The sequence below is a fragment of the Salvia miltiorrhiza genome, chromosome 8 (assembly GCF_028751815.1).
Source record: "Salvia miltiorrhiza cultivar Shanhuang (shh) chromosome 8, IMPLAD_Smil_shh, whole genome shotgun sequence".
NCBI lineage: Eukaryota > Viridiplantae > Streptophyta > Magnoliopsida > Lamiales > Lamiaceae > Salvia > Salvia miltiorrhiza.
In genome coordinates this window covers 58074951-58100958 of record NC_080394.1, presented here as the reverse complement: position 1 = coordinate 58100958, position 26008 = coordinate 58074951, and the positions used below count along the sequence as shown (strand labels likewise).

The 26008-nt window shown below is 36.2% G+C and overlaps 1 protein-coding gene and 3 long non-coding RNA genes across 4 annotated transcripts; 2 read left to right on the top strand and 2 right to left on the bottom strand.

Moving 5' to 3' along the window:
* The first annotated feature begins 1099 nt into the window (after positions 1 to 1099).
* Positions 1100 to 1538, top strand: LOC130999564 (uncharacterized). The gene is made up of 3 exons (XR_009093539.1): positions 1100 to 1208; positions 1281 to 1374; positions 1477 to 1538. It is a non-coding gene; the product is annotated as an uncharacterized LOC130999564 (long non-coding RNA).
* An 8437-nt stretch (positions 1539 to 9975) lies between these two features.
* LOC130998836 (uncharacterized) lies at positions 9976 to 11907 on the top strand. The gene is made up of 3 exons (XM_057924242.1): positions 9976 to 10521; positions 11095 to 11732; positions 11851 to 11907. The coding sequence occupies exons 1-3, from the start codon at positions 10056 to 10058 to the stop codon at positions 11905 to 11907; spliced, it is 1161 nt and encodes a 386-aa protein (XP_057780225.1). The 5' UTR covers positions 9976 to 10055.
* A 36-nt stretch (positions 11908 to 11943) lies between these two features.
* On the bottom strand, positions 11944 to 14879 carry LOC130999563 (uncharacterized). Its single transcript, XR_009093538.1, has 3 exons — positions 14626 to 14879; positions 12830 to 12911; positions 11944 to 12238 (listed from the first exon to the last, which is right to left on the bottom strand). It is a non-coding gene; the product is annotated as an uncharacterized LOC130999563 (long non-coding RNA).
* Positions 14880 to 21369: 6490 nt separating this feature from the next.
* Positions 21370 to 24268, bottom strand: LOC130999562 (uncharacterized). The gene is made up of 3 exons (XR_009093537.1): positions 24015 to 24268; positions 22214 to 22295; positions 21370 to 21622 (listed from the first exon to the last, which is right to left on the bottom strand). It is a non-coding gene; the product is annotated as an uncharacterized LOC130999562 (long non-coding RNA).
* Between the last annotated feature and the right edge of the window lie 1740 nt (positions 24269 to 26008).

Below are 26008 nucleotides of genomic sequence, written 5' to 3'. Positions count from 1 at the left end.
GTTAATAAGGTATCATACCTTATTCCGGTATATACCTCTAATACGATATTTATTAATTTTTTTGGTATATACCTCGATATCGGTATATGCCGGTATACTCCGGTATCTGAAAAATCAGTACCTTTATACCGTAAATCTTCGGTATGATATCATATCTTAAAATTCGGTATACCTTAAATTTGATATTTTATGATATTTTTCGGTACGGTATGACCAATATACCGAGTTTTTGGTATATTTTCTCAATCCTACTTATGAGTCTTGGCATATCCTCGGACCCCTTGATAAAAATAATCTCGGGATGATTTAATCTCAAGCAACCGAACATCCACTTACAGACTGTTTGGTTTGAAAGATTGGATATGGTTAAATTAAATTAATTTTATAATATCTTGTTCGGTTGGGTGGATACGGTTCGATATTCAATATCAGGACAATGCCACGTAGAAGTCGTCTTAGGATAATGCCACAATTGCAATATATGTTCGGTTCGCAATATTAAAATCTCAATTTAATTCAAGATACTATCCCATATAGCCAATCTAACGTCTTGAAGTTAGAACCTCCATCCCCACCCAGACAAAAATTATCATACACGTTTATTACCATTCTATCCTTAACTTTTTTTGTGGGATCTTTTTTTAAAAAAAGGTAATTTTAGGGCATATCAGTAAATGCATTAACTTATGTTTTACAAATCAAATATATTTTCAAATCTATACTAATAGAAAAAGAGCGAATGACAATTTAAGGGACAACTTGTGGATTGCCTATTTTACCCCTAAAATATAAATTTGTTAGTATAGATTAATAATTATCAACATCACGATTTTTCAATTAATTTTGACTTCTTTCTTTTTTGCCTTTTTAAAGAGAATGACTCACGATTTTTCAATCCATTGACTTCATAATTATCTTAATTAAGGGATATAATATAATTACCTATGGAAGAAGTTCACTCTAATTCCGTATATATTTATATATATCAAAATCTTTATCTTATGTACTAACTAAACTAAACTCTAAATATAAATAAAAATTAATTAAAGTTCTAATTCTTCTCCAACTCAATCAATTATCTCCTCGCAACTAATCAAAGCCATCGCATACAACCTCGCCGCCGCTGTGAGCCTCCGGTCCGCCGCGCTTCACCGTTGCTCTTAGTCTTTTTTCCGGTCGCCGCCTCCCCTCTTCGAAGGCCGGTTGAGGTTAGTTTTGATTCTCGCTTCGTCTGTAATAAGCTTGCTATCTGAATACTTTTCTGGTTATAATATGTCCAGGTCACCCGACAAGTTAAACACTTCGAAGAGAACCATTCCGTTCGATTTCTCGCTTAATTAGTCGGGCAGAGAAGCTTGAAGGTGATCTATCAAGGTAAGGATATCCATGGTTTGGTCATGGAAGGATATATGCAAATAAGATTGACATTATTATGGATTAAAGAAGCAATATTTTGTTTGCCAATTTGCTCCGCAGGTCGCCGCCGTCGACTGGAATTTCATAATTTCCTCCGCACATGGGTACGCCTATGATATTATATGTTGGAAATATGGTTTTAAGCCATATCTGAAAATTATTATTTAATTAAATATTTATTATTTAATTAAAATAATCATTGGATGTTAATCTACATCTCGAGTAGATCAACGTGATATACTTGAAGTCTCAAAACCGATTTCCGATGAGTGAGATATTGTATGTCAAAGTTTGGATGTTGAAGAGGGAAAATAGCATTTATGCTATGTTATCCCACATTGGAAAACATAGAGATGTTTTTCATGTATAAGAATAGCAAAGCACATGGAGTTGATAAATTGACTTGTGGGCTTGCTAGTGGGCTTGATCTAAGTACTAGCCTCGCGCGCACACACACACGCGCGCCGCCGCCGACGATCGATCGGACGGACGACGACGTCGCCGCCGCCGCCGCCGCCGCCGGACGGGCGGGCCGCGGCCAAGGACTTGGATCTTGGTGCTTTGGGGTGGTGTTTGGGGCCCAAACTATTTTTTGGACCAACTCCACTGGGCTTTTTATTTATTGGCCCAACAGAACTCCAGCCCACATCAGCAGCAGCAGAGCAGAAGCACGCCAGTACGACTTCTGCATGGCAACTTCAATTTTGCGCCCACCGGCCATCATCTTCAACATTTACGGCTTCCAACCGTCGGAGTAGAATTCAAGTTCTTGAATTCATACTTACCATCAACGGGGGCTTCATCGTCAACATCTAGAACTATTGGTCTTGCCGAGAAACCATCAACGTTCTCAGGCAAGAACTTCAAATATTGGCAAGAGAAGATGCTATTCTACCTCACAACCGTGGGGTTTGCCGGATTCTTAATGGAGGATAAACCTCCAACCCCGAGTGAATGGGAAGGGGAGACAAGCCAAGAAATTCGTGCCGGATATTTGAACTGGTGCCGCGGCGACTACTTGTGCCGTAACACCGTTCTCATGTCTCTGGACGAACGGCTCTACCGTGTTTTCAAGGTTCATGAAACCGCGAAACAATTGTGGGAGGCCCTTGATCTGAAATATCAAGTGGACAAGGCAAATACTACCAAGTATATTGTCGCCAAATGGTTGGAATATAAAATGGTCGACTCCCGGCCATTGATGGACCAAGTGGAAGAGTTCCAAAATCTTTCACATGAGGTTCAAGCCGAAGGGATGCCCTTGGCGGATGCATTGCTCGTTGCAATCATCATAGAGAAATTACCTCCTAGTTGGAGGAAATTTCAAAACCTTTTGAAGCATGAGCGCTCGGAGATATCCGTGCCGATATTAATATCCAAGCTTCAAATGGAGGATCACGTGAGAAGTCGTGATCAAAAGGGAAAAGCTCCAATGGAGGCAAAGACCAATCTCACCGAGAAAGGCGGTCCCTCCAACAAACGTGGTCGCCCTAACCCTAATAATAAGGGTAAAGGGAAGCAAGGCGGACATCAACCATCAAAGTTTGATGGTGTATGTTATAATTGTGACAAAAAAGGTCACATGGCTAAGGATTGCCGCAAGCCAAAGCGGAAGAAAGCAAATGGCAACGTGAACAACGTCGAGAAGGACTTCGACGATTGGAACCACGATGACTTTGCTGCCATGATCTCCGAGGTGAATCATGTGGACAACCCGAACGCTTGGTTCGTGGACACCGGCGCTACCGTCCATATATGCATAAATCGTGAGTTGTTCCACAACTACAAAGAAGTGGAAAACAAAACGATAATGGAGGCTAGCGAACGGACATCCCAAGTCCTTGGCATGGGAGATGTGATTCTTCAACTCACGTCGGGCGTGGAGATCACATTAAAAGACGTATTACACGTTCCAACTGTCCGAAAGAATTTAATTTCGGGCTTTAGGCTTACGAATAAGGATTTTGAATTATTTTTCAAATCTGACTATGTTGTAATACGCAAGTGGGGAAAGTTCCTAGGGAAAGGCTATGCCTCCGAAGGACTTTTCAAACTTGGTGTAAGAGCTTGTAAGCCTGCCAAGGCTAAAATCAATAAAGATGCATCAACCTCTTCTGCTTACTTGATTGAGTGTTCAGATTTATGGCATTGTAGACTTGGACATGTTAATCTAAATGCTATAAAGAGATTAGTAAAAATGAATTTACTAAAAGTTGATGAATACAACTCACAAGAAAAATGTGAAGTTTGTGTTGAAGCCAAAATGGCTAAGTTACCGTTTAAATCGGTAGAAAGGAGCACTCAACCATTGGAACTTATTCACACCGATGTTTGTGATTTAAAGTTCGTGCAAACTAGAGGTGGCAAGAAGTACTTTATCACCTTTATAGACGATTGCACAAAGTATTGTTACCTTTACTTATTGAAAAGTAAAGATGAGGCTATTGAAGCTTTTAGAAACTTCAAAAATGAAGCCGAGAATCAACTTGGATGTCGAATTAAGATGGTTCGAAGTGATAGAGGTGGAGAATATGTAGCTCCGTTTGCTGAATTATGCAACGAAAGTGGTATAATCCATCAAACGACGGCTCCTTATTCACCACAATCTAACGGCGTTGCTGAACGCAAGAATCGAACTCTTAAGGAGATGATGAATGCCTTGTTGATTAGTTCAGGATTACCCCAGAACATGTGGGGGGAAGCTGTCTTAACGGCCAACTATATCTTGAACAAGATTCCACTCAAAGGGAAAGATGTAACTCCCTATGAGCTATGGAAAGGAAGGAAACCTTCGTATAAATACCTCAAAGTGTGGGGGTGTTTAGCCAAGGTAGAAGTGCCTTTACCAAAGCAAGTTACAATAGGACCTAAAACGGTGGATTGTATCTTCATTGGTCATGCACTTAATAGCAGTGCCTATCGTTTTATAGTGCACAGATCGGAGATACCTGATATACATGTTGGGACAACGATAGAATCAAGGAATGCTATATTCTTTGAAAATATCTATCCTAACAAGGATAAAGGTACATCGAACTCTAATGATGGAGTTGATGGTGATGCTACAGGTTCTAAACCTATGGAAGTAGCTAGTAATTCTACTCAAGTAGATGATGCCACGGGTTCTAATCATGTACCACCTAATAGGAAAAGACCAAGGTCTAAACCTATGGATGTAGAACCGAGACGTGGGGAACGAGTTAGAAAAGCTAATGTCTATGGACCGGATTATGTTGTCTTGATGCTAGATGGCGAACCGTTGACGATTAAAGAAGCTATGTCTGGCTCAGATGCAGCTCTCTGGAAAGAAGCCATCGATATTGAGATTGATTCCATTATGCAGAATCATACTTGGGTGTTAGTGGATCTACCACCTGGAAGTAAAGCTTTAGGATGCAAATGGATCCTAAAGAAGAAGTACAAATCTGATGGTACTATAGATAAGTACAAAGCCCGACTTGTCGTTCAAGGTTTCAGGCAGAAAGAAGGGTACGATTTCTTCGATACCTATTCACCTGTGACCAGACTAACATCTATTCGGATGCTTCTCGCTATTGCTGCCTTGCACAATCTCGAGATTCACCAAATGGATGTGAAAACTGCGTTCTTGTATGGCGAGTTGGAAGATGAAATATATATGAAGCAACCTGAAGGGTTTGTAGTACCTGGGCAAGAGCACAAAGTATGCAAACTTCAAAGGTCTTTATATGGGTTGAAGCAAGCACCGCTTCAATGGCATTTAAAATTTGACAGTGTAATGTTGTCAAATGGATTCAGAATCAATGAGTGCGATAAATGTGTCTACATTAAGAATTCTAATAACGGATATGTTATTGTTTGTCTTTATGTAGATGACATGCTCATCATGGGAAGTAATTCCCGAGTGATTCAAGAAACCAAAGACATGCTAAGTAAAAATTTTAGCATGAAAGATATGGGCTTAGCTGATGTTATCCTTGGAATTAAAATTCTAAGAAGACCTGATGGTATTACTATAACACAATCTCACTACGTTGAGAAAGTGTTAAAAAAATTCAACGCTTTTGACAAGCTAATAGCTGAGACACCATGGGAACCTAGTGTGCATTTGAGTGTACACAAGGGAGAACCTGTTGACGCGATAGAATATGCGAAGATTATTGGGAGCTTGTTGTATCTAACAAATTGCACTCGTCCCGATATAGCATGCTCGGTCAACAAGTTGGGCAGCTTTACAGCTAACCCTAGTAATGAACATTGGAAAGCTCTTGAAAGGGTTTTGAGATATTTGAAATATACTCAAAACTATGCGATTCATTATACTAGGGAACCCTCTGTACTTGAAGGGTACTGTGATGCAAATTGGATATCTGATGCCAAAGACTCGTTTTCAACGAGCGGTTATGTATTCACTGTGGGGGGTGGTGCTGTGTCTTGGAAATCCAAGAAGCAGACATGTATTGCTAGATCGACCATGGAATCAGAATTCATAGCTTTGGATAAAGCTGGTGAAGAAGCCGAGTGACTTAAAAATTTCCTCGAGGATATTCCATGTTGGTCGAAACCTGTGTCGTCCGTGATAATTCATTGTGATAGTCAAGCTGCTATCGGACGAGCACAAAATCATTTGTATAACGGTAAGTCGAGACATATTCGTCGACGTCATAATACCGTGAGACATCTGATCACTAGTGGAGTTATCACAATTGATTATATAAGATCAATTGATAACATAGCGGATCCTTTGACAAAAAGTATCCATCGAGATCAGATGTATAAACTGTTAGGGGGAATGGGTTTGAAGTCCACAAATTAAGGATAATCATAGTGGCAACCCAACCATGATGACTGGAGGATCCCAAGAACTTGGTTCAATGGGACAACTAAGCTATGAAAATCCGTGTGTTGAACACTCGAATTGCCTATTCCTTGTAGAACAGTGAGTGTTCGGAAACCTGCACGTGGTGAGGTTAAGTCTTTGACTTTTAATGACTCTAGAACTCCTCGAAGAGGACAAGTATAGCAGGATACTTGAGTTAAGAGTTACCTATGTAAGTGTGAAGTGGGGCCGCTTCGATTGAAACACTTATGAATCCAAAGAGGTGTTCCAAGGCCTGTAATGGACACAAACGTGAGAACGAATAAGGATTGAAGCAATATTGTGTCAATATTGTTGACTCAGTATACACCGAGGAGGACTAGTTCAAGGAACACAATCCACTAGGCCGCCGGTATACTCGATACTATTGACTATGGCAGGTTCAAAGCCACAAGCTACCTTTCCAAATGCAATGTTGTATCTTAAGAGGACTGAGCTAAGTGTTTGCATACTTTCGCATACTGATTTCTCACTCATGTGGGGGATTGTTGGAAATATGGTTTTAAGCCATATCTGAAAATTATTATTTAATTAAATATTTATTATTTAATTAAAATAATAATTGGATGTTAATCTACATCTCGAGTAGATCAACGTGATATACTTGAAGTCTCAAAACCGATTTCCGATGAGTGAGATATTGTATGTCAAAGTTTGGATGTTGAAGAGGGAAAATAACATTTATGCTATGTTATCCCACATTGGAAAACATAGAGATGTTTTTCATGTATAAGAATAGCAAAGCACATGGAGTTGATAAATTGACTTGTGGGCTTGCTAGTGGGCTTGATCTAAGTACTAGCCTCGCGCGCATACACACACGCGCGCCGTCGCCGACGATCGATCGGACGGACGGACGACGACGTCGTCGTCGCCGCCGCCGCCGCCGGACGGGCGGGCCGCGGCCAAGGACTTGGATCTTGGCAATTGGTGCTTTGGGGTGGTGTTTGGGGCCCAAACTATTTTTTGGACCAACTCCACTGGGCTTTTTATTTATTGGCCCAACAGAATTTATTATTGGCCCAACTGTAAGCCCAGCCCACACCACAGCTCCAGCCCACATCAGCAGCAGCAGAGCAGAAGCACGCCAGTACGACTTCTGCATGGCAACTTCAATTTTGCAGCTTAGTTTCTTCAATGACTGCGCCCACCGGCCATCATCTTCAACATTTACGGCTTCCAGCCGTCGGAGTAGAATTCAAGTTCTTGAATTCATACTTACCACATGCCTATAAATAGGCCTCTGGAGAGCTTGCAGAAAGACACCAAGAAATACTGCATTCTGCCAATTCTACACACACACCCTCTGCACAACACTTGTGCTCAGTTCTTGATCCTATTCAGTTCGCCGGAGCTCGCCGGATTGTGGTGCTACATCCGACGAGACGAAGTCGTTTTACCTTTGGGGAAGATACGCCAAACCGAAGAGCACTACCGGGGCGATAATCTTCTTGCGGGAAGAGATTCATCTCGACTCGACTTTGTTTATACGTATAATTTATTTATACAGTGTATTTCAGTTGTATCAAATTATTTGAGTTGTAATTTCTCAAATTATTTACTTTGTAATATTTTCAATTATTTTGAGTCGTAATTTCTCAAAATAAATATTTTGTAATATCTCGATCGTGTACCCGGTTCTAACATTATATTCAAATTTCAGGAGATTATATTTTATTTTCAGTATGAATATGCTACAAAATAGTTTGCGATTTTATGGTATTTGATGGTTTGTATTTCTCGTTGCTCAATATCTAAGATTATCAATCCCAATAATAAACTAAGATATAGATTCAGACTCACTCAAAATTATATCTCCATAACTTCTCTCAAGAACATAAACTTTGCAGCATGAATTTTAAACATTTATTTGTTTCCAAATTGGATGTCCTATCACCTTGTAAGTAAAAAATATGCATGAGATGTTTTACGGGTCGATATCTAAATATAAATCGATAGTAAATTATATATTTATAAATTTACTAGCAGCTAGAACATAGTACGTATTATTGAATGTGGCTTAATTGTGTAATTTATCAAAATAAAATTAGTAAGGCATAGTTATATTTTAATTTATTTTTTGAGAGAAAAAAAGGCATAATTTAATTCAAAATTTTGTGCTCCAATTATATTCGGGAAAACATAAAAAGTTGAGAGGTGAAAATTCATGTGAGGGGCAGGAGCACATCTCACGATTTTTGGGTTACAATTTTCTAGAGAATAGCAATATTAAGTGGCCTTTGTTAGTTTGAGGAAGACAATTGAGATGATTGTAATTAATACACTGTGAAGTAAACTATACTAGAATTTTGGATGTTGATTTCAATGGTATATATATATTTTTTTGTTTAGTGTGTAATTCATCACTATCCTTTTTTCTGTAATCGTGGGATACCTACCATATTCTTGATGTATAGTCTTGTTACGAAGAGAGAAGAAAAGAGTCGGTTTTACACTTCACCTTTACCTGGTAGGTTGCATGAAACAATAAGTACTATAATTCGACGCTCTAAGAAGTAGAAACTTAAGAAATAGTTCTGTTTGCTTATATATATGTATATATATTTATTTTATATATATGTCTTTGTGTCATGTTACGAGAAGGCTGCTGATATTCTTCCATCTCATTTTGCCGCTGATGGAAGAAAGAGTTTGCTTCAAATTCTTGACCATGTAGTTTTTTTTTTTCCACGGGAGTCATGTAGTTTTTTTGCTGTTTTTTTGGGGGTCTTTTTTTGTTATCTACTTAATTATGGGTTTAATTTATCATTTTTGCTTAACCCCTTTGAGCTCCTAAAGAGACCTCCTATCATCATGTTTGGAGTTTTCTAATTTCTTAGCACTGGCATATATATTACAAGAGGCATATATATTGTTTATTTCATACTGCACACACACACACATATATATATATATGATTGAGTTTTGTAATCGCAGTTGCATTTCATTTTTATCAACACTTACATATATGACACATTCAAATGATCGAGCATTATATATTTATGAAATTTGGTGTGCCTATTATTGTATATGGTTGTGGGGTGGATTTAGGCTTTGATGAGGAATCAAAAAATGAGATTCATAACAAGAATTTCTATTAGTAGAAGAAAATTTATCTCATGTAGTATATTTCACCTCTCATAAATTTCATAATTTTAATTGTCTTTATTGTTTTTGGAAATAGCAATATGCATTTTTAATTTTTAAAATATTTGTTGATTTTAATATACATTTTTAGTATAGATTGCTAATTTGTTAGTACATTTGACAAGAAGTAGAAAATATTTCATTTTCATGATAGAAAACCAAAAAAATAAACTTTATTATACCATATTTGCAGGACACATGTATCCAAAGGTTATGAATGTTCAGTTATGTCCTCAAATTTTTGTTTTGGTCATTTAGGCTGATTTAAAAGTTATGCAAATTTTTGGGTTTGTAGAATGACCTTTATTTAATTGTGAAAGTTAGGCTTTGATAAAATATAATGATATAGTAATTGTTTTGCTGCCATATCAATATGTTTATATTTATTTGATTAGAGTTATACTTATAATTATTATTAACATTCTTTTTTGTTGTTATTTGTTTATTATTTACTTCGTTTGGTGTAAATTTGGACAAACAATTGGCATCTGCAAGATGGGGAGTTCATTCTTTTCGAGCACAAGGCATGGTTTATCATGATCTTCCTGGATTGATCCCACAATATACGTCTCCAATATTTTTTCTGCTATACTTTTATGACACACAAAGTGAGTTTGAGAACAGAATAAACATAATGCAAAATCAAGTTTTGTCAGAAGCAGTTGTACAGATGCTCATGAAAATTTTAGAGATCAACCCGTATGCAAAATTCTTTCGAAGATTGAAAGATTATCCTTCAATGGACAATGTTCAGCTTCATATTTCTAAAGATGTCAACTTAGATCAACGAGTATATAATTCTCCACATGCAGATCAAGTTGCAGCTATATGGGTTGAGGGAAATAATGAAAATATTCCATTGGAGCGGGATATTGTAGTTCATGCTCATTCCGGCGACAGACATAGAATAAAGCATTATTATGGATGTTATGATCCTTTGCAATATCCACTTCTTTTTCCAATGGGCGAAACAGGTTGGCATCAAAACATTAGAAAGATTGATCCAGCATCTTTGGTTCGTAACACAAATTATGTTTCTACTTCTACTTCATTAGCAAGAACCATAACTGCAGGCGATATTATCTCCAATGAAGAACAAGGTATCTCTATTAACTTTTTATAAATTGATTAACGATTAAATTAGTTAAGTATCATATTTTATATTTTTATAATGTTTATAATTGATTTTACTAATTTGATAAATTGTAGTATTAAACTTTTGGATAATTTTATTCTTCGAAAGTTATATTATTCCAATTATGAGATTATAATTTAAAATACGTACATTCATTCAATATCACGTGTAAAAGTTTTCGTCTTGGAATTTTTTTTATTTTTAGCCATCCAAACTACGAAGGGATTCAACCCATTGCTGCCATTGATCACTAATTAACACCAATTAATGAGTTAAGCCTCATAGAGTAAATATAATATAGTAAGCGGGTTTAGAAAAAGTTGAAGTTGTCGAAAACTTTGATAAATAATCTAGAGTAGGCTATTTTATTTCGGGCGACGTGGGCGAAATGCTTTTACATTAATTATCTACAGATTCAATTTTGCTTATTGTTGATATATATATATATTTATTTTGTATATTGTTATGTTTATTTTATTTTACTAATCACTTAATATAACTTTTTTTATTTTTATATTGTATTTTTCTATGTTTTTAGGTGTTAGAAGAGAAAATGTTAAGAATGTATCATGCCGAGAATATATTTGCTATAAGATACAGATTAGAAATCCAAGACAATCCATATTCTTATTAGCTGGAAGATTATTACAGCAATATATAGTGGATATGTACATAAAATTGGAGACAACAAGACTGGATTATTATCGTCAAAACCAATCAACTATGAGAGTAGAATTGTATCAAGGAATTGTGGATAGTGTCTTTAATGGAGAATTAAGAGGGAATGAAGTTGGCAAAAGAATTGTTCTACCAGCAACATTTATAGGAGGACCAAGAGATATGCGTCGTAGATATCTTGATGCATTGACATTAGTACAAAGATTTGGAAAACCAGATCTATTCATTACAATGACTTGCAATCCAGAGTGGAAAGAAATACAGCAAGCATTATATGATGGTCAAACAGCTCAAGAACGTCCAGACTTAACTACACGAGTATTTCGAGCAAAACTGCAAGACCTGAAATATCAATTATTCAAGAGGAAAATTTTTGGACATGTAGCTGCACATGTTGATGTGGTTGAATTTCAAAAAAGAGGGTTACCACATGTCCACATGCTGGTAATTTTCAAGTCTGGGCAAAAGTTGAATACGACAAGTGAAATAGATAAGTTTGTAAGTGCCGAACTTCCTGATGAAGAAAACAATTCCGAATTGTTTGAATTGGTGAAAAAAAATATGATGCATGGACCTTGCGGAGAGAAAAATCTAAATAATCCTTGTATGGTAAAAGGAAAATGCAAATGCCATTATCCACGTGTCACAGCCCATTATCCCAATGACGGGTTAACCGGGGTTATGACTTGGGGTGAACAATAAGAAATGGAAATGGACAATTACTTAACATTAAAGTATATGGAAATGTCACTCATAGATAAAATGCTAGGATCATATATGATTATTTGGATACTTATAACACATACACATAAATGAGAACTGATTAAGGTGGTTTACCCAATAACACGTGTCACAATTTCATAACATAAAGTTATCCTAATCAAAGTGTTTTGCAGCGGAAAACGTGTGAGATATACATATGAAGATGTATACTCAAGGTTACATTTCTTGAAATGTCAAAGGAACACCCGCTCAACATCATTCCATTCCATCAACTGCTCAACCTGCACATTTAGAAATACATGCAGGGCTGAGTATAAAAATACTCAGTGGGCATAGCCGAAAATACATTCATGCATACATATATAAATTGAACTGCCATAACAGTAACACACAGGGGTTTTCTTAAATGACCTGCGCTTACTAAAATATTTCTTTCATTTTCATAAAGTCGATCGGCCGATCATTTTCTTTCATATGATCCATATCTGTTCCTTTCTGTCACGCGCCGGGAAGGAGGCCTCCTTACCACGGACGCCAAGACCGGTCGCAAGCGACTCGCGGTCTCCATAAGTGTACACGTTAACCCTAGCTAGCGACCTTTGTCTAGCATAGGATCCCAATTGGATTTCCTTTAAAGTTGGCGAACCAACACAGATAGGATACATATAAAAAAACATAAACATTTTTGGCAGTCAATCATTTCATAAACATTTCATTTTCATAACATTTTCATTTTCATAAAGGGCATTGAACATATAAGCATTTTATAAGAACTGAATAAATAGTCAAAACATATCATGCATATATATTCGCATATGAGGCCTACGTCACGCAGGGGATCTCTATATACGTAATAATAAAATAATGCCCACCTGATTAGGCAAAGCCTGAAGATCATAATCACATATAAACCTGTCTTGGGAAAGCAGCGCTAATCCCCCTGGTTCACAAAGCCTACAAAAATTTTATTCTTAATAGGTCTCGTGAAGCTAACTTAAAGTCTTAGTGGGTGCACTTAACTACTATGATTCATCACGCCGGGTTTTCAAAAATTTAATGAATAAATAATTGAAAACTAAACTTCTTGAGTTAAGGACACCAACAATATCCTTACTCGATTTTCTTTAATAATTGGAATTATAATTAAAACCAATTAAATCATAAATACTTTTATTGCAAAATATAATGCAATTTCATGTCATGCTTAGCATATAATAAGTAATTTACTTAAAAATATGTACATAATAATAATTTAATATTATTATGCAAATTAATAAATAAATTAAACTATTTAATAGTTCAATTAATTAATATAAGTATAGTCCATTTAATAAAATAATGCAGTCCATTTAATAAAAAAAAATCAGCACAATCCAAGTAACAAGGCCCAGCTGTTTTAATTAAATAAACTGAGCCCAAATTACTAAATAAAAATCAGCCCAACCAGTTAAAAATAGAAATTCAATCCAACATAAAAAAATAACCCGGCCCAACTCTCGGCCCAACACCCTAAGCCCAAACCTAGCCCATCATTAAATAAAAGAGACCCAACTGAATAATTAAAGAAAGGCCCATCTAAAATAAATTTGCAGCCCATCTTTAGCTCAAAATAATTAGGCAAAGCCCAAACCTTTCTTCTCTTTTAAAGAAATTACCCACACACACGAAACATATGAACACACACACAAAACACTCAGCGCCGCAGCAGGCACCCTCTCCCCCCTTTCTTCTTCTCCGGCGGCGGCAGCGTCGCCGCCTCCGCCGCCCAACCGCCGTCGCCCTCTTACTTCTCAACCCCTCCTATGTCTCTCTCTTTCTTCCTCTAAATTTCCGACGACAGCCACCACCACCATGGCCGCGACTCCGACCTCTCTCTCTTTCCTGCCGTGACCGGGCAGCAGCGGCACCGCCGCCGTGCCCTGCCTCCCTCCGCTGAACCCACAGCCGCCCATCTCTCTCCACCCCCTCTCTCTCCGGCCGACAGCAGCAGAAGCCGCCGTTGCCAATCCAGCCCCCTGTTCACAGATCTCTCTCTAACTCACAACCATGGTCAAGACTCACACACCCACAAATCGAGACGGTCACCGGGAACCATCTCCCTCGATCTACCTCTCTTTCCACCTCCGGCACCAACGACTCCTCGCCGCCGCTGTGCCTGTACTCCCTCATCTCTCACCGCCTCTGTCTCCCTCTCGGATTCAGGCTCGCCGAGCCCCTGCTCAACTCACCGTCTGCACTTTCCGGCAACCGCAGCGGTGCCACGGCCGCCGCCCTCTTCCCCTGCCTAAATCAGCCACCACCGCCGTCCGTCGACCCTCTCCGGACCCGGCTTACACACCCAACAAACATATAGCATTATTCTTCTTCTTCTCTTCTATTTACCAGTACAGTTTTTTTTAAAAGCATTTATGTAAATGTAAAACTTGTGAAAAGTTATTCCAAAAATTCATGTATGTTTTTCTTTAACATGGGCTGATTTAGTAAAATATACATAAGCTTATATATATATATATATATATATATACACACACACGAATATATGAACGATGAAAGCTTTCTGATAGATTAAAGCTTTCTGATAGATTTGTGGAACTAAAATATATCATGCCTGTGAAATTGTATGCTTATAGCTGGAATAAAAATCTGTGAAAAAGTAGTGGGGTAAAACCTTGAATCGGTGATTGTGGTGCTCTGAACTTGAACTCTATGTGCTCCTGTTTGACTGGTTGGCTGATGAAGTTATGAAGCTTCAACTCTCTCTTAAAAAAAATGAAAGTGTATTGGGTGATTGGTGTGAAGTGATGAATAACAAATTTGCTAAGTATAACTATGACGGATGAGCTTTGAGGGTGGGCATGACTGCCTGTACTTTGCAAAAAGGAGGGAGTAGGTGGTTGAGAGAGGGAGTAGGTGGGCGTGTGTTAGGTGAGGGAGAGAAGTAGGTGAGAATAAAATAAAATAAAATAAAAAGTCTTTCGGGTTGTACTATGAAAACTGTAATAATCGTTCAGTGTTTGCTTAAATAAATAGCTCGTGTAGATGCTAAATGCTCAATTTAAATAAATATGAAATGCATAAGAATTTAAATGACTGACTTTTACAAAAAGGATTTTGCAAATCGTTTGTTGGAATTAAAATAAATTCATTTTCTTTATATCCGGCGTGAATCATCTTACTTCTAAATTTCGAAAATAAATTCTAAATTTAACTCAGGGAAACGGGGTATTACATTCCTCCCTCCTTATAAAAATTCCGTCCTCGGAATTGCATATCTGGTATTCTATCTTGTGATACTAGTCATTCGTTTCATTCATCTCTTTTGTGGCCTTTTCCATCCTGTGATGGTTCCACTACATGACGAGAACAATATTATTGCCTCGTAAAACTTGAATCTTGCGATCAAGTATCTGGACTGATTTCTCTTCACAACTTAGGTCCTGACTAGGACTACTTTATCTTGTTTAATCACATGCTTTCTTAATTGCGAGATGCTATACGTATTGTATACATTCACAATGCTTGGTGGCAGAGCCAATTTATAGGCTACAAAGGCCTAACTTATTTAGGATCTCAAAAGGTCCTATATAACTTTCTGAAACGTATAACTCCCTTTGAGGGAGAGACTTTGAGAAAAACTCGATCCCCCAACATTAAATTCTAACTCCGATCGGCGTTTATCGGCGTAAGACTTTTGCCTATCTTGAACTTCTTTAATTCTTTACTTGATGTGGTCGACTTTCTCAATCATCTGCTGGACTAGTTCAGGACCTAACAACATTCTTTCACCCACTTCCTCTTAGTAAAGTGGTGAACTACCTTAATTGTTTCTTTCGTCCTAAGTCACCTTCTCAGATTTGACTAGGGAATTCTAACATCAAACTTTTCTCATCATCTTGGTAACTTTCACTTAAAGATTAATGGCACTCCTGTCATGTAAATTCATTTTCTCATTTCCAAATGATTATTTAATGGGGTTTCTAAGTTTCCATTGTGGTGGCGTTCCAACTTTATTCTTGCTGTAGCTTCTGGCACTTTAGCCAAAGCATTCACTCTCTTAGCTTGAGCCTACTAGCCTTGGGGTTGGGTTATACCTTAAGTTTAGTTCTAGTGCTTTCCTTCCATTTCCTTTTTCTTTACCTCCATCTTGAGGTGGTGTACATATCTTGTTTGTGCGTGAACTTTTTCCTTCTCCAATTTGTTGTAGTGACTCGGTGGTGAGAATCTCGTTCATTGCTTGTTCCTTCATAATATCTCCCTAGTTTACTAGGGAAATTGAAAATCTCATGTCGCGATTCATTTACGAACTCCTTTACGCATTTCTCATTATTCATTTATAAATGACTTAAATAAGCATTTTAAACTCCATTAAAAAGGAATTGATTTAAAACATTTTAATCCTTTTAAAATCCATACTCATAAAGCCTTAACTCATGCTCTATCTCATATTCTATCTCTTTACTCATCTCTATATAAACTCTCCACTCATCTCAAATCCTTAAGTTCAAGGATAAGTTTCAAGAAAATCATGGTACTAAGTCTCGATTTATCTCTCATATAAGGCTCGTCCAATCTCATTCAACACATAGACAACACAATCACATAAGGCATATAAGAAAACACAATCAAACATTATCAAAACATGCTCTGTTTTTACACTGACTCAACTTCAAAATCTATCCTGTTCTTACTTCGACACCTCCTGGACTCGAGTCTCATACCAAAAGAAAGGTCTTCGAGTCTATTTTCATATAAAAAAAAATAGAGTCAAAAACTCCAAGTATTGTAGGAGATATGACTGTTTTACTACAGTTTACCATATTCGGCAGTTTTGAGCAATCGAAAACTTGGATTTTTGAAAAATAGTAAATGTTGTCAAACTGAGCTCAAATTTTGTGGATATCTAGCTAACACAATAAGGTTAATACCATAAAATTTTGGAAAGCTAGATCACACAGGAAGCTACTGAAATGAATGACTCTTTCCCCTGCTCTCTGAAACTCTCGGTAGTAATGTGCAGTTTCGGTTTTGTATTTTATAAAAATAGTAAACGAAGTCCAAATGACCTGAAATTTTACCGATGTTCTCAAGACTCATGTAGAGACTTGGTATAAAATTTTCAAAGCTTTTTGACATTGAAAAACCGTCGATCACAGTAGGTCAGTAGGCCTACGAAATTCACCAAAATCTCATCTCAAACTCTTAAAATACTCAACTCAACATTCCTTTAAGGAAACTCATCAAAGCTCATTTTAAACACATATAACACTCACAAACATTCAAGCACAATATAATGCTTATCATACTCAAATCTTGACTCTCTTCTTACATCATAACCTCAAATCTCTAGTAAAACGTTTCAATGAACGCATCATTAAAATTCTCTTCTCATTTTCATGATCAAAATTACTCAAATACTCAAACACGATCTCATTCATCATATAAATCATTATACACATATAGACTCTCTTTTATCATGTACTAAACTCTAATGAAACTTCATGTATCATCATAAAACTCTTAATAAAACATGACAAACTTTCACATAATGGTCATAAAGCAATTAGACCTCATTTTATCAATCATCGACTTCTCAAAATATGAAAACTCAAAAACTCATATAAACTAAACTAAGTCAAAAAAATTTCTTAGCCAACAAAAGACTTACTCAAACATAATTATACACTAATATCATGCTCAAATACATATATCTTAAGCCAAAATAACTTAAATAACACATAGGCAAAAAGTCCTAATTTTTATTAAACTAAACTCTTTTGAAAATATCACTAATCATGTATAACCTATTGATCAAATCATAGTTCTAACATCCTAGGTTACCAATTAGCACAAATCAACATCATAAAACAAGATCACATATAGATACATATGTATGTCATCTTCTTCCTCAAACTAACACTTTTCATTTTTCACTTCTCAACCTCAAGCTTCAATCTCATCCATCATTAATCATCTAGATCATCTCATAAACTCAAATCCATCATCAATACATCAATTGATCCATAGGATCTCAACATCCCAATTTTAGGTAAACTAACCTAATAGAAAAATCTATATCTCATGGCTAATCATCAAGATATTCATATATATTAACTCAATAACCATCAATCATCATATAACTCAAGCCAATTCAAGAAAACAAACAACAAAATTTCGTAGGGTTTCAAGCCCCTAATTTTCGAAAATTTCATAGAAATAAGTTGGGTGATTTTCTTGCTCAATCATGATCATATACTCACATATAACATCATACAATCTAGATCTATAAAAAATAAGAATCACTTACCCAAGATTAAATAGAAATCAAAGTTTTCCTTTCTCACTCTTCAAACCAAACCCCACGGTCCTCTTGAAATCTTCAAGAATTGAAAGGTGTTTATGTTGATTTGGTGGAGGAATTGATCTTGATGTGAACTTGGAAGCTTTGGTGATTAATCTATGGTGATCTTTTGGAGCAAAATCGGAAGAAAGGGATAGAAATTGAGAATGGCCGAATGGTGAAGAAAATGAGGGAAATGAAGTGAATTTATTTTGCTTAGGAAGGATGATTGGAGACCAAACACTATTCACCATTTAATACTTGTCCCCCCCCTAAACCTACACACTAATCCCTTCCCTTCATCTTCATACCACACGTCCACTTCAAGTAAGGCTAAGGAAATTAATCACATGCTTATTAGATTAAATTAATCATGTGTGTGTAAGGTTGTGTAGTCTAGAATAAATCATGTGTTAAGCTACATAAAATCATAAAAGACTAATTACTAATTAATGCAATGCTATAACACAAAACTCTTGTGACCAATATTTAAAATAAATATGGCACTAATATTAGTGCACTCACTCAATTATAATATTCCTCATCATAGGAAAAATGATTTGAAAATATTTTGTTTGGAAAAATTTTCATAAACCGGCATTCTTTGATTTCTCGGTAAAAATAAACTGCACTTGCTTTGAAAACTTAATTAAAATTCCAAGTGCTAAAGTCATCAAATAAAAATCATAATAACTTGCTCACAATGACATACGTAACAAAACTCACATAATCAATCAGTCACGTAATTTCACATAATATCACGTCAAAGCAGTCGGCAAACACAGACAAACTAGACGTCTCTCCGACCGATTTTTTTTTTTTTTTTTTTATCAATGTTTTTCACTCTTTCTTTCTCGACTCTATTTCCAACTCATTATTCCTATTTTCTTAATAGGACAGTCAATCTCTCTGACATCTCAGTACTCTCAATAGTGTTAAGACACTATCTCACAACATAGGGAAAAGTACGGGGTGTTACATGTACTTATCAAATTTAGATAAAATTCATGACTTCATGCATAATTTAAAATTCATGTGGCTCATATAAATACATTTAACTCACCAATTAAAACTTATGCACCACATTTATAAAAATTTTCCTTTAACTAAGCACATTAAAACACATATATAATGATTAAATCATATCAGATAAATCAAACCAGTTTTTATTATAAATGGATGCCGAATCCTAATTATTAATAATTAAGCCCTTAATCAGGAATTAAAAGTCGGGGTATGACATACTATCCACTTTAAAAGAAATTTCGTCACGAAATTTGTACCACAGAAAATAATTCTGGGTACTTCTCATTCATGCTAGAATCGAGTTCCCACATCGCCTTTTCTTGATCATAGTGCTTCCAAAGAACTATTACTAAGGGTATCGACTTATTCCTTAGTACTTTAACTTTCCGATCTAGAATAGATTCGAGTCTCTCCTCATATCAATTGGATTCCTAATTCCAATTTATATACACGAGATTTACTTGAGAATAAGTTCCCTCGTCCTTTTGCGGCGGTTCATTTTGCTCTTACCTCATTCCTAGGGCTCATCTACGGGGTATTCTTTTTTTCCAAAGACTAAAATAGTCATCAACCCATTTCTTGTTACCTATCACATGCATAACACTTTCCTATGAATTTATCTTAAAACTATCATAGACCAATTAACTTAAGTCCTCGTACTCGAACACTATATTACGGTCTTAGCTTGGACTCTGAATTTCTATCATAATGAGTGGTCGATATCATTTATAGGACAAAAACTAATCTCAACCAATCACAATGAGACACAATTATATGAAGTCATAGTTTGGGTAGTATACTACATTGGTAGACTAACATTTCTTGGTCTTATCAAACAAGGGAATCTATTATGACAACACACGAGTTGCAAGGCTCAAACTCAACACAACATCAAAACAAGGTGTTGTAGAAATTGTTCAAGAGAATCAAAAGAATGACCAGAGGGTATGAAATGATTAACTACTAGGTCGAACAAAATGACCTCGAGTACGAACCCATCTGGCTTTTCAACCGAAAGTTGAAACACATGGGTTTTCAACCCAAAAGACGTCTACTGAGATTTGGATCATGTGGACTGGCCAGGTCCAACATCATCACCTCCCAGTCACACGAGAAACATCGTCCCGAACTTGAAGGGCCATGAACATACTATACATAACAAAACATAAGTTCATTATGACAATTAAACTTATCTTAAGGTTCCCTATCCTATTGATCTCAAACCCCAAACCTCTCTTAAGACATATACACACAGACATACGTACACAGGCAAAATACTCTATTCATAAAATCTATCCTGTAGCAAAAGTCGATTTGATATTCCGTCGTACTTGAACATTTGAACGTAGAGACTATGGTTCAACCTTTGATGCAACGTTTACCTTGAATTCGTCGCGTATCGTCATTCTGTGTTTTTCCTTTACCTCGTACATATCTTTCCATTCCTCTTTGTAGTTCAAAAGAATCATTGTTTTCTTGAGGGAGCTGAAACGCTCTAAGTTCTCTTTCATTCTTCTACATCATCACCTTAAGAATCTAGATTGTAGAGATATACTACTAATCTAGTAGTCTATGTTCTTTTAAAATTGTGATCATGCAACTTATAACAATCTATGTTCTCTGGGAAAACATATGTCACTTTTCTATCATTCATCTGATCATAACATCATAGACTGCAAAAATATGCCATGAAAGGCAAAACATTCAACATTCCATCATAACATGCTCTTCACATAAACATATTCATGAAGCATTTTAGAACATTAACATCTTTAAAACGTTGAAACTGCAGTTACCTTCTTTCCTTGATTGAGCACGATGCAATGGAGTGTTGAGCGGTGCCATATGAACCCATGTAAGTCTAAAGAATCAAACTAGACTCGACTCTTTAGAATAAGGTTTCTAGGGCCAGAGCGAACGAACCGCTCTGATACCACTCTGTCACAGCCCATTATCCCAATGACGGGTTAACCGGGGTTATGACTTGGGGTGAACAATAAGAAATGGAAATGGACAATTACTTAACATTAAAGTATATGGAAATGTCACTCATAGATAAAATGCTAGGATCATATATGATTATTTGGATACTTATAACACATACACATAAATGAGAACTGATTAAGGTGGTTTACCCAATAACACGTGTCACAATTTCATAACATAAAGTTATCCTAATCAAAGTGTTTTGCAGCGGAAAACGTGTGAGATATACATATGAAGATGTATACTCAAGGTTACATTTCTTGAAATGTCAAAGGAACACCCGCTCAACATCATTCCATTCCATCAACTGCTCAACCTGCACATTTAGAAATACATGCAGGGCTGAGTATAAAAATACTCAGTGGGCATAGCCGAAAATACATTCATGCATACATATATAAATTGAACTGCCATAACAGTAACACACAGGGGTTTTCTTAAATGACCTGCGCTTACTAAAATATTTCTTTCATTTTCATAAAGTCGATCGGCCGATCATTTTCTTTCATATGATCCATATCTGTTCCTTTCTGTCACGCGCCGGGAAGGAGGCCTCCTTACCACGGACGCCAAGACCGGTCGCAAGCGACTCGCGGTCTCCATAAGTGTACACGTTAACCCTAGCTAGCGACCTTTGTCTAGCATAGGATCCCAATTGGATTTCCTTTAAAGTTGGCGAACCAACACAGATAGGATACATATAAAAAAACATAAACATTTTTGGCAGTCAATCATTTCATAAACATTTCATTTTCATAACATTTTCATTTTCATAAAGGGCATTGAACATATAAGCATTTTATAAGAACTGAATAAATAGTCAAAACATATCATGCATATATATTCGCATATGAGGCCTACGTCACGCAGGGGATCTCTATATACGTAATAATAAAATAATGCCCACCTGATTAGGCAAAGCCTGAAGATCATAATCACATATAAACCTGTCTTGGGAAAGCAGCGCTAATCCCCCTGGTTCACAAAGCCTACAAAAATTTTATTCTTAATAGGTCTCGTGAAGCTAACTTAAAGTCTTAGTGGGTGCACTTAACTACTATGATTCATCACGCCGGGTTTTCAAAAATTTAATGAATAAATAATTGAAAACTAAACTTCTTGAGTTAAGGACACCAACAATATCCTTACTCGATTTTCTTTAATAATTGGAATTATAATTAAAACCAATTAAATCATAAATACTTTTATTGCAAAATATAATGCAATTTCATGTCATGCTTAGCATATAATAAGTAATTTACTTAAAAATATGTACATAATAATAATTTAATATTATTATGCAAATTAATAAATAAATTAAACTATTTAATAGTTCAATTAATTAATATAAGTATAGTCCATTTAATAAAATAATGCAGTCCATTTAATAAAAAAAAAATCAGCACAATCCAAGTAACAAGGCCCAGCTGTTTTAATTAAATAAACTGAGCCCAAATTACTAAATAAAAATCAGCCCAACCAGTTAAAAATAGAAATTCAATCCAACATAAAAAAATAACCCGGCCCAACTCTCGGCCCAACACCCTAAGCCCAAACCTAGCCCATCATTAAATAAAAGAGACCCAACTGAATAATTAAAGAAAGGCCCATCTAAAATAAATTTGCAGCCCATCTTTAGCTCAAAATAATTAGGCAAAGCCCAAACCTTTCTTCTCTTTTAAAGAAATTACCCACACACACGAAACATATGAACACACACACAAAACACTCAGCGCCGCAGCAGGCACCCTCTCCCCCCTTTCTTCTTCTCCGGCGGCGGCAGCGTCGCCGCCTCCGCCGCCCAACCGCCGTCGCCCTCTTACTTCTCAACCCCTCCTATGTCTCTCTCTTTCTTCCTCTAAATTTCCGACGACAGCCACCACCACCATGGCCGCGACTCCGACCTCTCTCTCTTTCCTGCCGTGACCGGGCAGCAGCGGCACCGCCGCCGTGCCCTGCCTCCCTCCGCTGAACCCACAGCCGCCCATCTCTCTCCACCCCCTCTCTCTCCGGCCGACAGCAGCAGAAGCCGCCGTTGCCAATCCAGCCCCCTGTTCACAGATCTCTCTCTAACTCACAACCATGGTCAAGACTCACACACCCACAAATCGAGACGGTCACCGGGAACCATCTCCCTCGATCTACCTCTCTTTCCACCTCCGGCACCAACGACTCCTCGCCGCCGCTGTGCCTGTACTCCCTCATCTCTCACCGCCTCTGTCTCCCTCTCGGATTCAGGCTCGCCGAGCCCCTGCTCAACTCACCGTCTGCACTTTCCGGCAACCGCAGCGGTGCCACGGCCGCCGCCCTCTTCCCCTGCCTAAATCAGCCACCACCGCCGTCCGTCGACCCTCTCCGGACCCGGCTTACACACCCAACAAACATATAGCATTATTCTTCTTCTTCTCTTCTATTTACCAGTACAGTTTTTTTTAAAAGCATTTATGTAAATGTAAAACTTGTGAAAAGTTATTCCAAAAATTCATGTATGTTTTTCTTTAACATGGGCTGATTTAGTAAAATATACATAAGCTTATATATATATATATATATATATATATATACACACACACGAATATATGAACGATGAAAGCTTTCTGATAGATTAAAGCTTTCTGATAGATTTGTGGAACTAAAATATATCATGCCTGTGAAATTGTATGCTTATAGCTGGAATAAAAATCTGTGAAAAAGTAGTGGGGTAAAACCTTGAATCGGTGATTGTGGTGCTCTGAACTTGAACTCTATGTGCTCCTGTTTGACTGGTTGGCTGATGAAGTTATGAAGCTTCAACTCTCTCTTAAAAAAAATGAAAGTGTATTGGGTGATTGGTGTGAAGTGATGAATAACAAATTTGCTAAGTATAACTATGACGGATGAGCTTTGAGGGTGGGCATGACTGCCTGTACTTTGCAAAAAGGAGGGAGTAGGTGGTTGAGAGAGGGAGTAGGTGGGCGTGTGTTAGGTGAGGGAGAGAAGTAGGTGAGAATAAAATAAAATAAAATAAAAAGTCTTTCGGGTTGTACTATGAAAACTGTAATAATCGTTCAGTGTTTGCTTAAATAAATAGCTCGTGTAGATGCTAAATGCTCAATTTAAATAAATATGAAATGCATAAGAATTTAAATGACTGACTTTTACAAAAAGGATTTTGCAAATCGTTTGTTGGAATTAAAATAAATTCATTTTCTTTATATCCGGCGTGAATCATCTTACTTCTAAATTTCGAAAATAAATTCTAAATTTAACTCAGGGAAACGGGGTATTACACCACGACCATATTGTGAAAGCACACAACAAGGTAAATATGGATATCCAATTTACAGAAGAAGAAAAAATGGATCAATTGTACGTGTGTGAATTGTAATTTAGGCTAAAACATAAGCCAAACCCTAAGTTAATTATTAGTTTTTAAGTTCATATATAGAACACTAAAATAAATAAATACGTAAATACACTGATAAAATAAAATACAGATTAAAAGTGAATAAATAATTGGTGATATATAGTTAGGCTTTGATAAAATACAATGATATCATTGTTTTGCTGCCATATCAATATGTTTATATTTATTTGATTAGAGTTATACTTATAATTATTATTAACATTCCTTTTTGTTGTTGTTTGTTTATTATTATTTATTATTGTCGCGTTATATTACGTTAAATGAGATGTTATATATACATAATTTTATTATTTTTATTGTAGGGTATATAATATTCAACAATGACGACAATTGAAAGATCATTTACAATTGCATTGAAGGCTTTGAGAATAGGCCACGAAGTAAATTGTGGACCTAATTTAAGCACAAAAATTTGGAAATTGATAATGGTTGACAAAGAGGTAAGTCACAAATTTAATTATAACTTTAATTTTTACAATTTATATCTTTATGGGAAGATATGGCAAAAAATGAAGGACATGACCTTGAACAAATAACTGGAGGCAAGCCAATTGTTGCAATTTCCTATGTCGTGGCAAAAAGGAAATTTGGTAACAAACATATTATATATATTTTCTTAAAATAATACTTCATTTTTTTTATTTGTAATCTACTTATATATATATATATTATTTAGGTGGTGTACTCTTGCAAAATACAATGAGATCCGTCTTGCAAATTACACCAACATGCAAAGAGATCCAGCTGATCCAATCGTACGTATCAAAAAATAAATAAATTATATAGTTTAAAAAAAATCAAACATATCATTTAATATTATATGCAGGTGTTCTGATGTTGATGATGATGCATTAGCAATTGCTAAATTAGCAATGACACAAAAAATAAAACAAGCAAAGGAAGTCACTCTTAAAGATCTCAGAGACAATCAACATTTATTATCAGAGGTACGATATTTAAATAATTAATGATGCATTTCAAAAGTACATAATCGACTATTTCTATAATATATTTTTTTTTTATCATATATTAGGGTGTTTCGTATTGTTTTACGGTAATTATCGACAAAGTTGAAAATAAAGCAACAATATGGTATGATTCTTGTAAAAATTGCAACACATCTTTCTCCAAAATTGATGAGAGTGCAATATGCAAAAAATGCAATGAAGAAGTTCTTGAGACGTCGCCCAGGTACGTATCAAATTTAAAATTACTACCAATTCAAAATTAGTTAATGACACAATAACAAAAATATACTAATTTTTATCATTTTATATAATTCTAGATACAGAATCA